Below are 24,189 nucleotides of genomic sequence, written 5' to 3' on the forward strand. Positions count from 1 at the left end.
ACAAACATTTCCTATAGGTCCAGTGTTGCATGACTGAGTAATTGTCATTCAAAATGTGAGGGCACCGAAAGCTGAAAATTGGTCTGGTTATTAAGGGTGTTTAAGTGCCCAGTGGTCAAGTGGTTAATAATAGAGCTTGCAGTCAGTAGTGTTAGGAGATAGTGCGTGCTGTCTGCGTGCTCTGTACCCAGTACATACCGCTATAATATAGGGCAGGCCCCTACTTTCAAACATCCAACTTACAAACATCTCCTACTTGCAAACGCAAGGAGACAGCAGCAAGTGAGATGAAAAAAGATGGACGACAAAACAAATTATACAGGGGTGATAACCCTTCCCTATGTTTTCCAAAAAGCTTAAAAAAAGTTTTTTTGACTGGAGCTACACTTTAAAAATGTACTGGTTGAAAATTATAAACAGATTCAACTTAACACAACAAACCTACACAGTCCCTGTCTTGTTTGCACCGCCTGTATACTGCTGTTCTGAGTATATAGGGCCTGGGGGCCACACGCATTTCCTTTTTTTTTAATATGGGTACGGGGTTCCCCTTAATATGCGTACAAGACCCAAATAGGCTGGTAATGGGCAGGGAGGGCTACCCATGCCATTTTTCTGAATGATTTTCAACCATATTGCAGGAACCAGATATAACATTAAAACCGCAAGCAGTTTTAAATGGTGTTATTTCCATTTAATGTCATTTTGTGCAGGGACTGTTCTAAACACGGGAAACACGTGGCACTTCACAGGCATACTACAGACACCCCCCAGGCACCATATTTAAAGGAATATTTCACCTTTTTTTTTCACTTTAATCGTCATTAAAATCAGTGCTCCCGCCAAAACGGCCGTTTTTAAAACTTTTTTTTGCAGTGACCCATGTCCCCTGAGGCAGGAGGCAGGTCCCCAAACCCTTTTTAGGACAATATCTTGCATATTAGCCGTTAAAATTAGCACTTTCCATTTCGAACGTTCGAGTCCCATAGACTTCAATGGGGTTCTAACGTTCGTAACGAACGTGGGGGTCGTTCGCAAGTTCTGGTGCGAACCGAACCGGGGGGTATTCGGCTCATCCCTACATACCATTGTGCAAGCTGAGTAAGCCTAGCTGACAGGTAGTACAGCCATAGATTGGGTATACCGAGACCTCCCTTCAGTTGGGGCCTGAACATTAAGGAATAGCTGAATCTTGGTTTTTTGTTTAGCCAAATGAATTTGTTGATTTCTCTTTGGAGACAGTCTAGAGTGTTTTTGGGAACCGTGAGAGGAAGGGCTCTAAAAAGGAAAAGTAGTTTGGGTAATATAACCATTTTTGTATAGCTGGTATGCATCTCATCTAGTATGCGCCCCCTTTAGGGATGGGGGGGAGAGTCTAGCTCATTTTAGCGGATCAAAAATAAGGTGGGTGATAATGAAGTAGTATAGCAGAGAGAGTGGATGAGCTATAAAAGAGTAAATGTGGGGATCCGAAATAAAAGTTAATTTTTGGCTGATGGTGCTAGTGCTGCAGGCTCAACTGTGTGGTGTATGGCCCCTTTTATTAACACAGCCAGGGAATGAAAGCAGGTAAAAACCTCCTGAGACGTGGACTTAGGCACTTGAGGGAGATGCCAGTATTGTGATGGCCTGGGGTGTTGAGCTAGGAGGTACAGGATGGATGTAGCAGGCTCTGGGAGGCCTGTTTACATTTAATGAGGACCTGCAGAGAACATCACAGCAAGGGGGCCGCAAATGCCAGGCCAACATTTAGTTATAGATCACTGCTGCTGTGGAGGGCCCGACCCGCCGTGGCGCGCTCTGCCGGGCTGCTGCCGTAGGAAACACCGGGGATCCGCAGGCTTGACTAGGCTGCGCTAGGCCGGAGCCAGCCACGGCCGCCCCGGGTGATAATATTGGCTGGAAATAGCACCGGGGTATCCCAGGAGGCAAGGAGCAGGAACGGAGGGGACAGATGGTGGTCCCTTACCTCGCTGAAGCTGTAGGAGACCTTTTAATTCCGGAGACTCCGGGGAGACAAGATGGCGGCGGCCGGGAGAGGGCCGCGGCGGCGAATCCCGAGTGTCCACGGACTGAATTCACAGAAATACTCCACTAGGATTGTGGAGCCGGCTGCCCTGTTCCAGGTAACGGTGGATGTTGGTAGGGATGGGTTCGCTAGGGCACAGATGTCGGTAGATTGTCCCCTGGCTGGACGGAGCTCTGCTCAAACACATCCGCCGCCATTCGCATCAGGCCACGTCCCCGAGTTGAATGATTTCATGTTATATTACAATGTAATAATAGAAATAATGCGCTTTAATCAATCTGACACCATAACAACCATGGTGCTGTGATGATTGAAGCACTAACACCAGGTGTTTGGAGTATCTTTATCTGTTGATTGTTAAACTTTCTGGAATACATATATTGCTATTGTGGTGTAGGATCTGGGCCTGTTGTCCCTCCATCCCTCTCTTTCCTTCTCTCTCCTTCCCTTCCTATCTTTCTTTCTTTCTTTCTTTCTTTCTTTCTTTCTTCCTTCCTTCCCTCCTTCCTTCCTCCATCCCTCATTCATCTCAGACTTGAACCACACCCCCCTTGAGCCACGCCCTTTAAGCCACACCCACTATTTAATTTGAGCCCACCATTTTTTGTGGGGAGGGGGGCTGTTTTTCGGGGGGGGGGGGGGGGCATACAACATTTTGCTATGGGGCCCTGTGATTTCTAGTTACGCCCTTGCATTGAAGTTCCATTTGGGTAGGGGGTATCTGATGTATAGGAGTGACTCTGCTGCAATGGGCAACTCTGATGTATAGAGTAGCCCCTGAGGTATAGAAGGTACTCTGATTTGATGGGAGTCTGTGATGTGATGAGGGACTCTGATGTGATGGAGAACCTCTACTAGATGGCGCCACCTTATGGCCACTAGATGGTGCCACCTTATGGCCACTAGATGGTGCCACCTTATGGCCACTAGATGGTGCCACCTTATGACCACTAGATGGCGCCACCTTATGGCCTCTAGATGGAGCCACCTAATGACCATTAGATGGAGCCACCTAATGGCCACTAGATGGCGCCACCTTACGGCCACTAGATGGCGCCACCTTACGGCCACTAGATGGAGCCACCTTATGACCTCTAGATGGAGCCACATTATCATCTCTAGATGGCACTTTATAGGAATAAAATAGTTTATTACTATGAATGATCATCAGCTCAATCTAGTAGCCAGAATGCAGCATTTACATAGTTCACTGCTGTTAATCTATTGTTAAAGGGACAATTAAACTTTTGAACTGAGTAGAAAAGCCTGTGGTCTTCCAGCATGCTGCAGAGAAGGACCATGGCTCTCTGTGTGAGCGCAGTGGTCTCCCTGCAGAGGTTTGCCTTGTCTCCTGTGAGAGCATGTTGCCATGCTCAGGAGTTGGAGCCGATGAATCCCTGCACTCACAGTTCTTTCTTAGCCAATTGGAATTGAGTGATGCTTGACATCAACACAGTACACTCTTGGTGAAAAAGACGTACTGCAGGGGCTAGCTACAGATTGAAGGTAAGTATTACAGCCAGAGCTTGTCTTCTTCTAAAAATAAACTCTAATGAAAAATTATCTGGTAGTTTGCCTTTAAACTCCGAAATAGAACAACAGCACCCGTTCACTTTTTTTTCTTTGTTTTTGCAGTCTTGGCCTTGCAGTCAATCTCAGAAGCTGCCTCCATCTCTCCTCGCCTGCCCAAACAATTGGTCATGACCGCCATCATTGTGGCGAACCAGGAATCGCTTAACCTGGATCAGTTGTCTTTGAGCTGGGAACATAATGGGCGCCCCCTGGTGGAGTACAAAGATAATATCATGACCTCTCATGAGCCCAGGGCATTGATGCCTCAGGAGAAGTTTCATATGGGTAACGTCTCTCTGATCCTTATTAATATCACCAAGAACGACACCGGAAACTACACCTGCATGATTGAATATGATGGGACGCAACAGATCATCCAATACTATCTTCAAGTAGAGAGTAAGGTTGAACCAATAAATCGTTGTAATGCAATGAACAGGAAACAAAATCTGGAAAATAGGCAAAAAAGAGTCTTGCTTATCATTTTAGAACAGCATTTCTCAACTTTTTCAGTTGTAGCACCCCTAAAACTATGCAAAATCCTGAAGCACCCCCTTCATTACACCAGAGTCTCCCTATACATGAGAGCCTCCCATCACATCAGCTTCACCCCTAGATATCAGAGACCACTTATTTATGAGTCTTACCATACATCAGCATCCCCCATCATATCCAAGGTTCTTCATCACATCAGAGGCCCCCTTTCACATAAGAGACCCCATCACATCAGTGTCGCCCCTAGACATCAAAGACAACCTATTTATGAGTGTCACCATCACATCAGCATCCCCCTATCATATCTGAGACTCTCCATCACATCAGAGGCACCCCATCACCTCAGAGTGCCCCCATACTTCAGAGGCCCCTCTATACGTGAGTCCCTCCATCTCACGAGCATTGCCCCATATATCAAAGACCCTCTATACATGAGTCTCATCATCACATCAGCATCCCCTATCATATCTGAGATTCTCCCTCACATCAGAGGCTCCCTTTGACATCTGAGACCCCATCACCTAAGAGTACTCCCATACTTCATAGGCCCCTCTATAAGTGAGTCCCCCCATCTCATGAGCATCACTCCTATATATCAGAGACACCATATACATGAGTCCCACCATCACATCAGCATCCTCCCCATCATATCAGAGGTTCTCCATCACATCAGAATCCCCCTTCACATCAGAGACCCCATCACCTCAGATTTCCCCCTATACCTATACCCCTATGCCCCTTTATACGTCCATAAATTAGAGACCCCCTATATATATGAGTCCCACCATCACATCAGATGGTGGGACATTATATCAGAGGTTCTCCATCACATCAGAGTCCCTCATCACATCACAGACTCCCATCAAATCAGAGTACCTTCTATTCCTCAGGGGCCACTCTATACATCAGAGTTGCCCATTGCAGCAGAGTCACCCCTATACATCAGATACCCCCTACCCAAATGGAACTTCAGTGCAGGGGCGTAACTAGAAATCATAGAGCCCCATAGCAAAATGTTGTATGCCCCCCCGCAAACAGCCCCCCTCCCCACAAATTAAATAGTGGGCGTGGCTTAAAGGGCGTGGCTCAAAGGGGTGTGCTTCAAGTCTGAGAGGAAGGAAGGAAGGAAGGAAGGAAGGAAGGAAGGAAGGAAGGAAAGAAAGAGAAAGAAAGAAAGAAAGAAAGAAAGAGAAAGAAAGAAAGAAAGAAAGAAAGAAAGAAAGAAAGAAAGAAAGAAAGAAAGAAAGAAAGAAAGAAAGAAAGAAAGAAAGAAAGAAAGAAAGAAAGAAAGAAAGAAAAAAGAAAAGAGAGGGATGGAGGGACAACAGGCCCAGATCCTACACCACAATAGCAATATATGTATTCCAGAAAGTTTAACAATCAACAGATAAAGATACTCCAAACACCTGGTGTTAGTGCTTCAATCATCACAGCACCATGATTGTTATGGTGTCAGGATGATTAAAGCGCATTATTTCTATTATTACATTGTAATATAACATGAAATCGTTCAACTCACCTTAATGCAGAATCAGTGGGAGCCCCGAGTGTGTCACTTGCCACTTCGCCTGCCACTAGATGCCAATGTGGAAAAACACGGCATTATCCCCCTCCCCCCATAGTCCTCCATCAGTATAGACCCTCCTCCATCAGTACAGACCCCCTGGACAAACCAGCCCCATCTGTACAGACCCCCCAGGACAACTCAACCCCCTCCATTTGTACAGACCTCCTCCAGGAGTACAGAACCCCCCAGGACAATTCACCCCCCCCAGGAGTACAGACCCCCAGGAGAATTCACCCCCCCAAGGAGTACAGACCCCCCCAGGACAATTCACCCCCCGAGGAGTACAGACGCCCCCAGGACAATTCACCCCCCAGGAGTACAGACCCCCAGAAGAATTCACCCCCCAGGGAGTACAGACCCCTCCCAGGAGAATTCATCACCCTCAGGGGTACAGACGCCCCCAGGACAATCCCCCCCAGGAGTACAGACCCCCCCAGGACTCATTGTGCTCATCTCCACACCTTTTACAGAACCAGGGGGCGAAGCCTGGGTGGCAAGAAAGTGGACAATAGAAATGGAGCTCCACTTCTATTGCAGCCGCTTTCAATGGTCTTAACTGGTCTTCTGTAAAATGGTGACGGAGACAGAAATGACCAGTGCCGCGGACCTCTAGCGGCTTCAAGGAAAAAAAAAGTTGCCAAGTACAGTATGCATTCCTCATCCTCCCCGGGCCCCACTCGGCTGCAGGCCCCATATGCTTCAGAATACTGAGGAACTCTGGTTGAGAAACACTGTTTTAGAAACACTACAGTCTCTTCTGCAATATGAAATATTTCAGGGTTGCACTTGCTCAGGGATAGGGGTGGGGTTTAGTTTGACTCTATTAGAACTGTAAACTAATGGGCATGAGTCTTTTTTTTCAGCCTAAATTACTACATACATTATTTAGCCAAAAGGATTTGGACGCTTGACCATCACACCTACATGAGCTTGCTGGACTTCTCATTCCAAAACCAGGACTTGGCGTCCCCTCTTCTGGGAAGGCTTTCTGCAAGATTTTGGAAGGTGTCTGTGGGAAATTGTGCTCATTTGTGCAGTCAGGTACTGATGTTGGATGAGAAGACCTGGCTCACAATCAAAGTTCCAACTTATCCCAAAAGAAGTTCAGTAGGGTGGAGGTCTGTTCCTCCACACAAGACTCATCAAACCGTGTCTTTATGAAGCTGGCTTTGTTCACAAGGGCACAGTCATACTGGAACAGAAAAGGGTCCTCATAAAACCTTAAGGTTGGAAGAGCACAATAGTCTATAATGTATTTACATAATGTAACATAGCAGTACCCATCACCGATTGTCAATGTTCCATAAACCAGCCATATAGGGTACATAAAATATAGTCATGATCAGATTAATGTTGAAGAGGAAAGATTAACACTGAAACCCTAGGGTTATACTATTAGTATAGAAATGTATGATGGTATTTGGTCAGGGTGGATGGATTCTAAACTTCTCCACACCAAAGGATTTCCGCAGTTTCCTTCGTTGGGTGTCTGAATGGTTCCAAGGATAAAGCGGAAGTTTAGTTATGGATATTTTACATATGTTACATTGATCCAGTTTGGACCGATGGAAGCATGTACAGTTTCTCACAAAAGTGAGTACACCCCTCACATTTTTGTAAATATTTTATTCTATCTTTTCATGTGACAACACTGAAGAAATTACACAATGTAAAGTAGTGAGTGTACAGCTTGTAAAAGAGTGTAAATTTACTGTCCCCTCAAAATAACTCAACACACTAATGACTGTCTAAACCGCTGGCAACAAAAGTGAGTACACCCCTAAGTGAAAATGTCCAAATTGGGCCCAAAGTGTCAATATTTTGTGTGGCCACCATTATTTTCCAGCACTGCCTTAACCCTCTTGGGCATGGAGCTCGCCAGAGCTTCTGAGGTTGCCACTGGAGTCCTCTTCCCCTCCTCCATGACGATATCACAGAGCTGGTGGATGTTGGAGACCTTGCGTTCCCCCACCTTCCGTTTGAGGATGTCCCACAGATGCTCAATAGGGTTTAGGTCTGGGGACATGCTTGGCCAGTCCATCACCTTTACCCTCAGCTTCTTTAGCAAGGCAGTGGTCATCTTGGAGGTGTGTTTGGAGACGTTATCATGTTGGAATACTGCCCTGCGGCCCAGTCTCTGAAGGGAGGGGATCATGCTTGGCTTCAGTATGTCACAGTACATGTTGGCATTCATGGTTCCCTCAATGATCTGTAGCTCCCCAGTGCCGGCAACACTCATGTAACCCCAGAACATGACACTCCCACCACCATGCTTGACTGTAGGCAAGACACAATTGTCTTTGTCCTCCTCACCTGTTTGCCGCCACACACGCTTGACACCATCTGAACCAAATAAGTTTATCTTGGTGTCATCAGACCACAGGACATGGTTCCAGTACTCCATGTCCTTAGTCTGCTTGTCTTCAGCTGGCTTTCTTGTGCATTATCTTTAGAAGAGGCTTCCTTCTGGGATGACAGCCATGAAGACCAATTTGATGCAGTGTGCGGCATATGGTCTGAGCACTGACAGGCTGACCCCCCACCCCTTCAACCTCTGCAGCAATGCTGGCAGCACTCATACGTCTATTTCCCAAAGACAACCTCCGGATATGAGACTGAGCATGTGCACTCAACTTTTTGGTCGACCATGGCGAGGCCTGTTCTGAGTGGAAACAGTCCTGTTAAACTGCTGTGTGGTCTTGGCCACCATGCTGCAGCTCAGTATCAGGGTCTTGGCAATCATCTTATAGCCTAGGCCAGGGATGTGCAATTAGCGGACCTCCAGCTGTTGCAGAACTACAATTCCCATCATGCCTCTGCCTCTGGGTGTCATGCTTGTGGCTGTCAGAGTCTTGCTATGCCTCATGGGACTTGTAGTTCTGCAACAGCTGGAGGTCCGCTAATTGCAAATCCCCGGCCTAGGCCATCTTTATGTAGAGCAACAATTTTTTTTCTTCAGATCCTCAGAGAGTTATTTGCCATGAGGTGCCACTTCCAGTGACCAGTATGAGAGAGTGAGAGCGATAACACCAAATTTAACACACCTGCTCCCCATTCACACCTGAGACCTTGTAACACTAACGAGTCACATGACACTGGAGAGGGAAAATGGCTAACTGGGCCCAATTTGGAAATTTTCACTTAGGGGTGTACTCACTTTTGTTGCCAGCGGTTTAGACATTAATGGCTGTGTGTTGTTATTTTGAGGGGACAGCAAATTTACACTGTTATACAAGCTGTACACTCACTACTTTACATTGTAGCAAAGTGTCATTTCTTCAGTGTTGTCACATGAAAAGGTATAATAAAATATTTACAAAAATGTGAGGGATGTACTCACTTTTGTGAGATATTGTATATGTCATACCTGTGAGATCCTCGTGGGAGCTGGAAATCACTGTAGTACGCATCGCAACTACAGTGGTCACTGTCAGTTTCTTGGGGCTTTTTGCATTGAGAAAATGCTAAGTGTTTTCTGAATAGGGCCCCAGCTCAGCGGATGACCCCCTGTATTCACTAAGCAGAAGGGCGACTCCTCAGCACGAGACCCAGAAGCTAGAGGAGATCACTGTAGTAGGGCTTCCAACTACAGTGATTTCCAGCTTCCACGGGGAATGCCACAGGTATGGCATATACAGTACTTACTTCCAATAGAACTACTGTGTGTAAAAATTACTATAGCTAAACTTCATCTTTAAACCGCCACACCAAGTATCAATTGTCCAGGTACAAATATCTTCCAATATGCATTTGGATACAGGATGGAGCCAACACAATTTGGGAGCCTCTAAATCACCTCCTTTATCAGGGCTTAAAAATGGGAAGATGCATGCTGGCCAGAATGGAATTTGTTCACTGGAGGAGTGTGAAGTCCTTTAACAGGATGGCACTCATCCTGTCTAAAAACGTTATATTCTCATCTTCTATTCTGCCCAGCATGCATCATTCCCCATTTTCAAGCCCTGATGAAGGAAGCCATTCTGAAGCTCCCAAAATGTGTTGGCTCCATCCTTTGTGGAATAAATTTGTACCTGGACAATTCATTATTGATGTGGTTCTTCAATCCCAGATCCATGATGGGATATATGACACAGCAAGCAGTAAATAAAGTAACAGATTACTTTCAAAATGATAATACGATGGCTATCCAATCAACTCCCTCGAAGAGAACATTTTCGGAATTAATAGATTATTCTACAGTCAACACATGAGTACCAATTAATTTTATTTGATGTGATGGAGGAGAACCCTTACACTTATTCTTCTCTTTCCCAGAATACCAGATCAAGTTGACTGATCTGTCACGCAAGAAGTTTGTGGAGACCAGTGATAAGGATGGTAAGACCTATATTCTAATTATTACTCACTTGCTTTTCTTTACCTTCTGAAATCCTTTTCTGCAAGCAGTGTGTGGTGTGAACTATGTTCTATTTTACGGGTGGGCAACCCCCCGGCACTGGTGCCACGAGCGGCACTCAAAGCCTCTTTTACCGGCACTGGACTCCCTCCCCATCAGCAGAGTGGTGCAGGGAAGTGTCGGTGAGACACTAATGCATTCCAGTCTCAGAGTTCCCCACTCCGCACTGGGGGGGAGGCACTGCGCCCCCACACATTGTAAAAGATGGGGAACATTGTTTGGTTCTCTAACTTTGCTGTAGCTGTGATCATCAGCTTTTGTGATGGGGAAGAGATTGGGTGCAGTTCTGCTGGGGGGGGGGGGGTGGTCCTTGTTTCCAGGAGGAGGACTGTCATTGGCCACTGCTAAAGCCAATCAAAGTCCTGCTAGCCCCGCCCAACATCTAGAGGAAGACGACTCGCTTGGTTGTCACTACCAATCTCAGAAAGAAGGGATTTCACTGATGGAGAAAACCCCAATCAGGTGACAGTTTGTGGAATTATTGTTGAGTTTCTGTGAACTTTGTTGAAATTATTCCTGAACCTTTGCGTCACTTACTACTGAACCCCGGCACTCTGTGTCCCTTTAAGCCACAGTCAGTATTCAGCGCAATTATAATCACACCCAACTTTTCCTGTGGTGCAGAGCGCCGCACTTTTCCTCAGCTGCGGGGGCCCAACTTATGATCCTGCACACAGGCCCACTGCTTTCACAAAATGCCCCTGACCTGAGCTCATCATTGCACATCCATTCCAGATGCTTACATGTGACATCACATACATCACATACATCTCATACATCACATACATCCCATACATCACATACATCACATACATCTCATACATCACATGCATCACATACATCCCATACAAGCACGTGGGCTGGATGCGAGAGGCGGATCAGAAGGATGAGTGTGACAGGACAGGTAGATGTGTCTCATCTCTGTTTCCTTTCACTTCTCTGCATATCACACATATCATAGATGAGAAGAGTGAACGGCAATAGAGAAGATGAGAGGAGGGTACAGCAGTGGGGAAAATGAGCAGAAGGGGTTCAGAGGTGGGACAGAAGAGCAGGAGGGTACAGTGGTGGGGCAGATGTGCAGGAGGTAAAGTAGTGGGAGGGATGAGAAGGGGGTTCAGTGGTGGACAGAAAATGGGGGGGTACAGTGATGGGGCGGAAGAGCAGGGGGTTACAGTGGTGGGGCAGATGAGCGGGGGGGGGGATTCAATGTTGGAGAAGATGAAAAGGGGGTTCAGTGGTGGGACAGATGAGCATGGGGGTTCAGTGTTGGGGCAGATGAGAAGGGGGTACAGAGGTGGGACAGAAGAGCAGGGGGGTACAGCAGTGGGGCAGATGTGAAAGGAGGTGCATTAGTGGGACAGATGAGCAGGGGGTGACAGTGGTTGGGCAGAAGAGCAGGGGGTACAGGGGTGGGGCAGATGTACAGGGGGGGTACAGTGGAAGGGCAGAGGAGAAAGGAGGTACATTGGTGGAACAGATGAGCAGGGGGAACAGAGGTGGGACAGATGTACAGGGAGGTACAGTGGTGGGGCAGATGAGAAGATAAGTTCAGTTTTAGGTCAGATGAGAAGATGGTCAACAGAAGAGCATGGGGGTACGGCAGTGGGGCGGATGTGCAGGGAGGTACAGTGGTGGGGCAGATGAGAAAGGGGGAACATTGGTGGGGCAGATGAGCATGGGGTTACTGTGATGGGACAGAAGAGCAGGGGGTTACAGTGGTGGAACAGATGAGCAGGGGGTACAGAGGTGGAGCAGATGTGTAGGGTGGTACAGTGGTGGGGCAGATGTGTGGTACAGTGGTGGGGCAGATGTGCAGGGTGGTACAATGGTGGGGCAGATGTGCAGGGTGGTACAATGGTGGGGCAGATGTGCAGGGGGTTATGGTGGTGGGGCAGATGTGTAGGGTGGTACAGTGGTGGGGCAGATGTGCAGGGGGTTACAGTAGTGGGACAGATGAGCATAGGGGTACAGTGGTGGGACAGAGGAGCAGGGGGGTACAGTGGTGAAGCAAATTTGCAGGGGGGGACAGTGATCTCAGGTGTGAAGGTGCATGAATTGGGGCTGATCTGAAGTGTGGAGTTGATGGAATTGGGGCTGATCTCAGGCGTGAGAATGTGGGATGTTAATTTCTCACTACTACTCAAGTAGTTTACAGCATTTACTTTATAGAAAATCCTTTTCGTGATTGAGATTGTGAAGTTGACATTTTTTTGTTATAAAATCGTCACTCTCAATTTCTTTGAAAAGTATTTTTCAGCACACTGTGCTCAAAAAGTTGCCTACCCTGTTCTAGAATCTAGATCATTGGTGATGAATTCTAACACTGATTGAATAGTGAATGTTGCCTTCTAAGGATACCAGCTGGGCTCACCAATCCCTAGTGGTTGGCAGCCATATGGGCCATCCAATATGATGATGATAGATCAGGCAAAAGTTTCAAGAAGGCTGTCCTAAAAACACCTTTCAGTTTTTTCCCCCCAGTTTTGGATCTATTGGAAAAGAAAAAGAACCTTTGTCAGGTCCTTACTGCCATCACTATTTGTTCTGGTGATCTTTGTCACTGGGATAGAAAGTGATGGGAAATATAAACCAGCCCTTATAAAGAAGGCTGCTAAGACCCCCAAAACCCACTGAATGATGCCTTCTAAAGATACCAGCTTGGGTCGCCAATCCCTAGAGGTTGGAAGTCATATGGGCCACCCACTATGACGATAGTAGGTGATGTCCTCTGTATTACAGTAAGCTGAAGCTAAATTGTGTTGGGTTCAACTCCTGTGTCTTATTGAAGAGTAAAAGTGATTGTAAAGGGTCGTTTTTTTTTTAAAGTTTAAAATAACAAACATGTCATACTTACCTCCACTGTGCAGCTCGTTTTGCACAGAGTGGCCCCGAACCTTGACTTCTGGGGTCACTCGGTGGCTCTTGTAGCTCCTCCCTGCATCAGATAACCGAATGGTGGGAAATTAGTGTAGCGCTAATAATGTTTGGTAAAAATACCAAAAAGTGTACCCAAAACACAATGTTAATGTTTAAGTGAATAAACAATATATAAGAGTAAAAAAAAAAAAATGTGCATAACACAATAAACTCAATTTGTGCGTTGAGTCCAATTAGAAGTGTAAACTCCAATTAATGATATGGAGAACAGTCCACATGAACAGAAAAGTGAACAGATGGAACTTCTTCCTGTTGGGTGACACCAAACCAAGCAAAGGAAAACAGCAAGTTGTCTGTAGTCACTCTAAAACAACCCTTCAATGATAAGAAGATGGATACTTTTACCGACTGGGATGGACACACATGTCGTACGACATTGAGTCAGTAAGGCTTGGAATCCTGGGTAGTCCGGATAAGATGCTGTGTATGGACGATGGTCAGACGGATCAGGTGCAGGGTCCCCGATTCTCAGTCTACGAACTCCACAAATACTGTACACTCAGAGTAAGTGTACCCAGGAACAGCTTTTCATAGGCTCCAATGGTAAAAATATGTGTAGTGCCAGCTCCTGAAGAGCACGTGCTATGCCTTTTTCAAATTTAAGGTCATACCTAAACTACAGTTTGGTTTGGGTACAATTGTCCAAATTTGGACTTCAGCATCAGTCTGACTGGACTATGAAATGTTCCGCCTGACCACAGGGGGCACTGTCTCTTCTGGCAGGTATGGATCTATGGTCTGGTTGGGTGCTAAAGTAGTTTCTCTCTCAGAGCCTGCCCAGTGGGTGTGGTGCTCTTGCTGTGCTTTCTGGCAGAGGGTATTTAAGATGCAGACGTCACGTGGTTCGATGTTCCGGTCTAGAAGGATGTACTGACTTCATGATCCTGGTCCTCCTGACCAGCCCCCAGGAAGGCTATGGCCTGGGGTGCGGATCCACCAGATCTTGATGTCTCGGGGCTGACTAGCTCGAGGCAAGGAAACTAAAGGAGGATTCTGAGGTGTTTGGGTGCCGTCTCCGGTTTGGGAGAGACCCAGTGACTTCACGCTATCCAGGGGAGGACTCTTCAGAAGAAGACCACGTACGGGTTGGTTTCTTAGTAAGAGCCTGGAGGAACTGAAGTACCCAAGAGAATCTGGTCTCGTGGATATCGCCAAGCTGGCTGAAAGATCCAGGTATCCCACAAGTGTTCTTCAAGTTTAGTTTTCCTACATGTTCTACAACGTCTGTGGCAGAGACATATCTTGTATGTTCTACAACAACGTCTGTGGCAGAGACTTGTTCCTGAGTTAAGCACCTTGTTGGCTGCTAGGCCTTGTGAGAGAGGGACTGTCCAACCTGAGTGAACATCCAGTTGCAAATGGCTATTCTCTGGATGCAGTCAAAGTAAGCAAGTTCTTCAACATTTGACTTTGACACTTATGCCCGCGTACACACGATCAGATTGTCCGGCGTACTTCAGCGGACAATTCGATCGTGTGTGGGCTTCAGCGGACTTTTCCAGCGTGAAGTCCGGCGGACTAAGAAAGTATTTTTGCACTCCAATCTTCCCATCGTACTTGGGTTTCAGCGGACAATACATTCATCAGTATGCTAGTACGGCGGACTAAGAATGACACATGCTCAGAAGCAAGTATGAAAAAGGAAGCTATTGGCTACTGGCTATTGAACTTCCTTTTTCTAGTCCTGTCGTACGTGCTGTACGTCATCGCGCTAGCAAACGCCGGACTTTCTGTGTGTCCGTGTGTGGCCAAGTCCGTTCGGTAGAAAGTCCGCCAGACTATCCGCCGGATTGTTTGCCGGACTAAGTACGCCAGACAATTCACTCGTGTGTACGTGGCTTAAGAGTACCTGAACTTCCTTTCCAACCCTCTGATCCCAATTTAAGAGACTGTTCATTGTCTACGTTTTTTGCAAATAAAATCCATTCAAGTGGATCTGTTGTCAGTCTCTCGAGTTACTGGGCCATCTACCACAGGACACCCCTAGACGTTAAGTGAGGAGAAAGGTAACGGTAAGCCCAAATCTAACCGGCAGCTCCTTCGGGGGGTTAGTGCTACATATGGAAAAGAAAGGAGAGCTCCGGATGGTGCAGGTCAAACCAATCCGTTTATTAGGATATGTCATACATTAAAATGACAAAAATAAAAGTGCTCACAAAAAGATATAAAAAGCAATGTGGGGTGCAGTAAATGCTAGCATTTACTGCACCCCACATTGCTTTTTATATGTTTTTAAATTTTGTGAACACTTTTATTTTTGTCATTTTAATGTATGACATATCCTAATAAACCTATTGGGTTGACCTGCACCATCCAGAGCTCTCCTTTCTTTTCCATATTTTTCCCATTGGAGCCTATGAGGAGCTGTTCCTGGGTATACTTACTCTGAGTGTACAGTATTTGTGGAGTTCGTAAACTGAGAATTCGGGGACCCTGCACCTGATCAATCTGACCATCGTCCACTTTTCATGGGAAGGTGCGAAAAATGTGGCACAATGCCCTCCATTGTATTTTAAATATTAAAAATAAATAAGTTGACTAATTGCTGGAATTCCCTCTTGCAGAAGGCTTTAATACCGGTGGAATGTGGACGTTTGTGAATGATTTTGGTCGTCTTTAATACCACGTCTTTTTCTTTATCTTGTTCAGAGCAGAAGATTAAGCTGATGAAACGGTCATCAAAGAAATCTGGTAAGCAATTACTTGCAGGAGCTTTTCTGCAGGTAGGGGGTCATGTGGAATGAGCCCTACCTTGCAATTCATACAGTCTTAAGTCTCTAGAGTGCCTCCAGCTATAGGTGTCTTAACAAGAACTCCCTAAACGAAACTTCTAGTACCCAGGACCACACTTGAAAGCAGTTTTCAATGCTTTACTTGAACTTAATAGTAGGAGAGCTGGACGATGGAGATGGAAAAAACAAGCTTCTACAGCTCCTTGGCTGGAAGCCTCTGGGGCAGTGGTCATCAACCTTGTCCTCAGGGCCCACTAACAGGCCCGGTTTTATGTATCACTTTGGGGAGATGCAGACTAGAATACTGCAATCACTGAGCAGCAAATTATGATGATTATTGATGTATTTCAGTTATCTTGCAAACCTGGCTTGTTAGTGGGCCCTGAGGACAGGAGTTGACCACTGCTCTGGGGGGTATCAGCATCCAGAATTCATCACAAAGCACTTCTTCTGGTGCACATAAGCCCCAAAACAAAAGGTTTTCCATTCCATTCCAGTGATGACTCTAGCAGAAGATCTTCTAAGCCCCTGTACACACGGTCGGACATTCTGCCAACCAAATCCGTCGGATTTTGCCTGTCGGATCTTGTCCGAAACTGTTGCATACACACGGTCGGACTAAGTTGTCGAAAAATCCGATCATTCAGAACGTGATGACGTAATTTCGTTACGATGGGACTAGTAGCCAATAGCTTTGATGTAGGAATTTGATCTGAGCATGCGTGGCACTTGGTCCGATCAAAATTCTCTACACATGATCGGAGTATGTCCGATCAAACCAGTTGGTCGGAAAATATTTTCAACATGTTGGAAAATTGGGTCCGACGGAGATTCGGACGGAATCAGTCCGATGCATACCACACACAGTCGGATTATGCGACGACACAGTCCGATAAGACGCATTCCGACGGATTCTCCGACCGTGTGTACAAGGCTTTAGACCCATATGACCTGGCGATCAGGGGCGTAACTATAGGGGGTGCAGCAGTCGCGACCGCAACTGGGCCCTGTGATGCAGGGGGCCCATGCAGCCCCCTCTACATATGGCCGGCAGCAGCATAGGCAGCTAGCACACACTATTACATACCCCCTCCATATCCCCCTGGGGACAGGGACCCCTTCTCACGTGGGGACAGGGACCCCCACCTCCCCTGGCGACAGGGACCCCTTCTCACCTGGGGGCAGTAACTTCATCTGCCCTGGAGAAAAGGACCTCATCTCTTCTGGGGACGGGGACCCAATCCTGCCTAGGGACAGTCCCCCAATGGGGCACCTAAAATAAAAACTACTGATACCAGTGGTGGTACTACAGGGCTCACAAAGGTCATACCTGTGACTACGCCCTGGAGTTCCACCGCCGGACTCGGAGGGAAGGGCCCTGGCTGGGGTTCAGGGGGGCCCACCATGGTTTCTTGCATCGGGGCCCTGAAGGTTCTAGTTACGCCACTGCTGGCGATATCCTCTAAGTCTGTGCTCCATCCGAGGCCTCAAACCAGGCATGCAATGCATGCTCAACAAGGTAAGTTCTTGTAGGACATCTCCCTAAAGAACATTTGCTCCCTGTTTTGTCAAAGCAAAGTCCAACTCACTCATGACGAGTTCACCATGGGTGGGCCAGCTAACTTCTGCAGAAAGAAAATTTTGGCTTTTGGCTATACTTTAACTATGTAACTAAACTCATCTAAAGATCGAACATTTTTTTTAGACTTGTACAATTTTTTGATGTACTAAAAACATAACAGATAAGAGATGGAGCAGAGGACCTCTCTATGACAACTATGTTTTTACCATATATATGTATATATAGATATAGATATATACACATACATATACACAGTGCCTTGACAAAGTATTCACACCCCTTGAAATTTTCCACATTTTGTCATGTTACAACCAAAACTTAAATGTATTCTATTGGGATTTTATGTGATAGACCAACACAAAGTGGCACATAATTGTGAAGTGGAGCCCTGGCTCACATTGGTGCGATTTGGCATGCGGTTTGACATGTAAAATTGCATGCCAAACCGGCGGCAAGTGACGGCGATTGCACCGACCTAATCGGTGTGGTGCCAAATTTGCGGCACCGCACTGTTTTGCTTTTGTTTTTGTTTTTGTACAACTTTTGCCGATTTCGGGGTGTGATTTACATTGACATATGTGCAGAAACCCACACAGATGTAGGTTTCTGCACATATGAAATTGGGACTAACATGCGGGAATGAAAGCGTGCGAGTTCAGCTGCAGTCAGTGTGAACCAGGGCAGAAGGAAAATGATTAAATAGTTTTCAATTTTTTTTACAAATAAATATCTGAAAAGTGTGGGGGGGCATTTGTATGGCGCCCCGTGAGTTAATACTTTGTAGAACCACCTTTCTCTGCAATTACAGCTGCAAGTCTTTTTGGGGATGTCTCTACAAACCAGCTTTGCACATCTAGAGAGGGACATTTTTGCCTATTCTTCTCTGAAAAATAGCTCAAGCTCTGTCAGATTGGATGGACACCATCTGTGAACAGCAATTTTAAAGTCTTGCCACAAATTCTCAATTGGATTTAGGTCTGGACTTTGACTGGGCCATTCTAACACATGAATAGGCTTTCATCTAAACCATTCTATTGTAGCTCTGGCTGTATGTTTAGGGTCCTTGTCCTGCTTGAAGGTGAACCTTCAGGCTTTCCTCTAAAATTGCCCTGTATTTGGCTCCATCCAACTTCCCATCAACTCTGACCAGCTTCCCTCTCCCTGCTAAAGAAAAGCATCCCCACAACATGATGCTGCCACTGCCATGTTTTACGGTAGGATGGTGTGTTCAGGGTGATGTGCAGTGTCAATTTTCCGCCACACATACCGCTTTGCTTTTAGGCCAAAAATTTCAATTTTGGCCTCATCTTACCAGAGCACCTTCTTCCAAATGTTTCTTGTGTCCCCAACATGGCTTCTTGCAAACTGCAAACGGGACTTCATATGGCTTTCTTTCCACTATGGCTTTCTTCTTGCCACTCTTCCATAAAGGTCAGATTTATGAAATAGTTGTCCTGTGGACAGATTCTCCCACCTGAGATGTGGATCTCTGCAGCTCCCCCTGAGTTACCATGGGCCTCTTGGCTGCTTCTCTGATGAATGCTCTCCTTGCCCAGCCTGTCAGTTTAGGTGGACGGCCATGTCTTGGTAGGTTTGCAGTCGTGCCATACTCTTTCCATTCTCAGATCATAGATTGTACAGAGCTCCATGAGATGTTCAAAGCATGGTAAATATTTTTATAACCTAACCCTGCTTTAAACTTCTCCACAACTTTATCACTGACCTGTCTGGTGTGTTCGTTGGCCTTCATGACAATGTTTGTTCACCATAGTTCTCTAACAAACCTCTGAGGGCTTCACAGAACAGCTGTGTTTATACTGAGATTAAATTACACACAGGCAGACTCTATGTACTAATTAGGTGACTTCCGAAGGCAATTGGTTCCAATAGATTTAGTTAGGGGTATCAAAAGCCAAGTTTTCCATACCCAATAGAGAGGATTAGAGTACAATGAAGAGAGAGAGAGAGAAGGTTAATGCACAGCTGAAGATCATGGGAACGGAACAGTGAAAATAAATGAGATAAGGTTTGGGCTTTCCTGCCCTTGTTCCCCCACCCACTTCCTTTCCTTCCTATCACCTTGTCCAGTGCACTCCATCTATTCATCCCACCGAGAGTACAGAGAAAGCCACACTTTATCATATTTCCAAGGACAACCCCTGTTTATATAGGTAATCTTATACATAGTTAGGGCCGCATCCACCATGGCCTCCCAGGAAGATACCCCAGGGGGAGTTGACGAGGTCCATTTTAACAAGATTTCTTTTTTGGCATATTACAAAAGATAGGAGATCAGTCATTTAGAATGGTGAGAGCGTTGGTCATCCTCCATACCTAGTAGGACTAAGCCCTTGTACACACGGTCGGAGATTCTGACAACCAAATCCGTCTGATTTTTTTCCATCGGATCTTGTCCGAAACTGTTGCATACACACGGTCGGACATAGTTGTCGAAAAATCCGATCTTTCAGAACGTGATGAAGTAATTTCGTTATGATGGGACTACGTTCAGGCTAGTAGCCAATAGCTTTGATGTAGGAAATTGATCTGAGCATGCGTGGAATTCTCTACACATGATCGGAGTATGTCCTATCGGACCAGTTTGTCGAAAATATTTCCAGCAAGTTGGAAAATTTGGTCCAACAAATATTCCGACAGAAACAGTCCTATGCATACCACATACAGTCGGAATATCCGACAATACGGTCCGATAGGACACATTCCGACAGAATCTCCGACCGTGTGTACAAGGGCTAAGACCCCATACACACTATTAGATTTTCTGCAGATTTTTGTCTTCAGATTTACCAAAACCATGTATTGCAAGGGCTTGGCTGATTGCATACAAATTGAAACTCTTAAGATTTGACCTTAAGCCCCTGTACACACGGTTGGACATTCCGACAACAAAATCCGTCAGATTTTGTCTGACGGATTTTGTCCGAAACTGGTGTTGCATACACACAGTCGGACAAAGTTGTCGGAAAATCCGATCGTTCATAACGTTATGACGTTATTTAGTTACGACGGGAATACGTTCAGGCTAGTAGCCAATAGCTTTGGTCTCGTAATTTGATCTGAGCATGCGTGGCACTTTGTCCAATCGGAATTGTCTACAAACGATCAGACAAAGTCCGATCAGATCATGTTGTCAGAAAATATTTATATCCAGCTCTCAAACTTTGTTGGTCGGATAGTCCAACGGAAAAAGTCAGATGAAGCCCACACACGGTCGGATTATCCGAAAACGCGGTCCGATCAGACATTTTCCATCGGAATGTCCGACCGTGTGTACAAGGGCTAAGAGTTTTGATATTATATGGTTTTGGTAAATATGGTTTTGGTAAATCTGAAGACAATTATCTGCAGAAAATATAATAGTGTGTATGGGGCTTTATTCCGGGGAGGTAGAGACAACTGAAACCTGAGATTATTCTCTGTGAAAATATAGGACCAATATGACACAATGAGAGGGCATTCTCAAAACATGAAAGTATGATTCAATGGACTCCAGGGGCAACTAGGGTCTCGATCCAGGTACATTCTGTGGAGTCTCAAAGGAGTGTAATATACCCCGTGTAAAAATATGAAATTAATTATGAATTTGAATAATGCTGATGATCTGATCTCTTTGATCCCTCAACAGTCAAGCAAAGCAATCTACTAAGCTCCGCACCATTTCTACAAATTGGAGGATATAAATCGGTCAGTGCTACACCTGGAGAAAACATTAGCCTGATGTGTAGATTCCACACGGATCCCTCCATGGAGCTGACCATGTTAGACATACGCTGGTCCAAGGATGGTGTCCCCATGTGGGTCTTCAACAAAGACTCCCAGGAGGATGATTCCAAGTTGGAAGAACTTTCTAGAGGAAACGCGAGCTTGAAGTTGACTTCCGTCCAGACGACAGACAGCGGGAGGTACACCTGCACCATCAGATACCGCTCAATGGAGCGTCGCTTACTCACTATTGTTAATGTGAAAGGTAGGTGATAGCTCCATTAAGGTCGGTTTATCCAAAACCGAGTAGAGTCATCCACAAGTTTATCTCACATAGAGCCCAGCGGGAGAGATGTCTCTGCCATAGTTCAGTTTTTAGCCACCTTCAGCTGTTGTTTGCTTCAGTTCCTCCTGTTACATTCCCAACAATATAAATAAAATAAAAAAAATCCAGCAGGGATGATGGGACCCCTCATAATGGGCACATCAGGTGTACAGGCTTGGGAACTCAGTGCAGGGAGGGTGGGAAACCCCTCATAATGGGTACTGCGGGTGTGCAGGTCAAGAATCTCAGCACAGGGATGGTGGGAACACCTTATAATGGACACAGCAAGAGTGCAAACCTGGGAACTCAGCACAGGGATGGTGGGGAACACCTCATGATGGGCATAACAGGTAGACAGGCCCAGGAACTCAGCACGTGGGTGGTGGGAACCCCTCATAATGGGCACAGCAGGTGTACAGCCCTGAGAACTCAGCACAGGGTTGGTGGGAACACCTCATAAGGGGTACAGTGAGTGTGCAGATCCAGAAACACAGCACAGGGATGGTGGGAACCCCTCATAATGGGAATAGGAGTTGTACAGACTTAGGCCGCATACACACGAGAGGATTGTCCATCCAACTTAGTCCGCTGAAACGTGTTTCAGCGGACAATCCGCTCGTGTGTGGGCTTCAGCTGACTTTTTCAGCGGACAGTCTGGCGGACTAAGTCTTTCGGAATTTCCGTAAGACAGTCCGTCCAAACTTGGTTTCAGCGGACAATCCGTTCGTGAGTAGGCTAGTTCGACGGACTAAGTATGGCGCATGCTCAGAAAGGATTTACACGGCGAAAGGTTGCATTGCAGTGTATTGGACGTCGTATTTCTAGTCCCGTCGTACGTGCTGTACACGTCATCGCGCAAGCTTTCGGCGGACTGTCTGTTCATCGTATGTGGTCAAGTCCGTTCATTCAAAATTAGGACGAACTGTCTGTCGGATTGTCTGACCAACTTAGTTGGGCAGACAATCCTCTCGTGTGTACGCGGCCTTAGAAATTCAGGAGAGGGATGGTGGAAACCCTCATAATGGATGCGGCAGGCATTCAAACCTGGGAACACAGCACAGGAATGGTGTAAACCTCAAATAAAGGGTACAGCAGGTAAGCAGACCCAAGAACTCACTAACCTTTCTTAACTACATTCACAATGAAAATAAAAAATGGCAGAGGTTCCACTTTAACCACATCAACACCACCATATAGTAAAAATGCCGGAGAGGTGGCTTTCTTTTCTTTCATAAACGGCACTGCAGAAAACACACACGGGGCAGTGTGCCCTTTCAAAGTATGTTTGTGCCTTATCATCTCTGTGACGGCCAATCACATCACATTTGTGATCAAACACCTATATTTGGAAGCCCCCCTCCTTCCTCTTCTGGCAATTCTTAATGTAAGCAATGCTGCTCCCCCTGACCACCAACTAAATGGGGGGATGCCGAGTAGCAAGGGGGTACACTGAGTACAAGGCATATTGACCTGGCATTTTAGGGCTTCGAAAATGCAATCAAAACATCTTTTTTTTTTTTTCAAAAATGTTTTTCCCCTTATACAGTTGTGATCATAAGTTTACATACCCTGGCAGAATTCATGATTTCTTGGTCATTTTTCAGAGAATAAGAATGGATAACACAAAAAGTTTTCTTTCTCTCATGGTTGTGATTAGTAGTGTTTGGCTGAAGCCATTTATTATCAGTCTACTGTGTTTACTCTTTTTAAATCACAATGGCAACAGAAACTAACCAAATTACCCTGATCAAAAGTTTACACACCCCAGTTCTTAATACCATGTATTGCCCCCTTTAACATCAATGACAGCTTGAAGTCTTTTGTGGTATTTGTGGATGAGGCTCTTTATCTTCTCAGATGGTAAAGCTGCCCATTCCTCTTGGCAAAAAGCCTCCAGTTCATGTAAATTCTTGGGCTATCTTGCATGAACGGCACGTATGAGATCTACCCAGAGGGGCTCAATGATATTGAGGTCAGAAGCCTGAGATGGCCACTCCAGAACCTTCACTTTATTCTGCTGTAGCCAATGACAGGTTGACTTGGCCTTGTGATTTGGATCATTGTCATGTTGGAAGGTCCAAGTATGTCCCATGCGCAGCTTCCTGGCTGATGAATGCAAATGTTCCTCCAGTATTTATTGATAACATACTGCATTTATCTTGCCATCAATTTTGACCAAATGTCCTGTGTCTTTGTAGCTCACACATCCCCAAAACATCAGCGATCCACCTCCGTGTTTCACAGTAGGAATGGTGAACCTTTCATCATAGGTCTTGTTGACTCCTCTCCAAATGTAGTGTTTATGACTGTGGCCAAAAAGCTATATTTTGGTCTCATCACTCCAAATGACTTTGTGCCAGAAGGTTTGAGGCTTTGTGCTGTTTGGCGTATTGTAAGCGGGATACTTTGTTGCATTTGCATAGTAATGGTTTTCTTCTGGCGACTTGATCATGCAGCCCATCTTTCTTCAAGTGCCTCCTTATTTTGCATCTTAAAATAGCCCCACCACCATGTTTTCAGAGAGTCCTGTATTTATATATTTATGTACCTGAAGTTTTTTGTGGGTTTTTCTTTGCATCCCAAACAATTTTCCTGGTAGTTGTGGCTGATATTTTAGTTGGTCTACCTGACCGTGGTTTGGTTTCAACAAAACCCCTCATTTTCCACTTCTTGATTAGAGTTTGAACACTGCTGATTGGCATTCTCAATTCCTTGGATATCTTTTTAGATCCCTTTCCTGTTTTGTACAGTTCAACTACCTTTACTGGCAGATCCTTTGACAATTCTATTTCTTTCCCCATGACTCA

General features: G+C 45.8%; 1 protein-coding gene across 2 annotated transcripts in view; it reads left to right on the forward strand.

Annotated features, from left to right (window-relative positions):
• LOC143923661 (uncharacterized) overlaps positions 1-24,189 on the forward strand; it is a 66,533-nt gene that overhangs the window by 37,670 nt on the left and 4,674 nt on the right. For both annotated transcript variants that reach the window (XM_077447470.1, XM_077447471.1), the window contains exons 2-5: positions 3,665-4,000; positions 9,939-10,001; positions 15,670-15,711; positions 20,981-21,322. In XM_077447470.1, coding sequence (XP_077303596.1) covers positions 3,665-4,000; positions 9,939-10,001; positions 15,670-15,711; positions 20,981-21,322 — 783 coding nt within the window. The remainder of the gene's footprint in view (positions 1-3,664; positions 4,001-9,938; positions 10,002-15,669; positions 15,712-20,980; positions 21,323-24,189) is intronic.

This window comes from Lithobates pipiens, unplaced genomic scaffold (genome assembly GCF_037356315.1).
Source record: "Lithobates pipiens isolate NorthernLeopardFrog02 unplaced genomic scaffold, aLitPip1_a1.2 Scaffold_22, whole genome shotgun sequence".
NCBI lineage: Eukaryota > Metazoa > Chordata > Amphibia > Anura > Ranidae > Lithobates > Lithobates pipiens.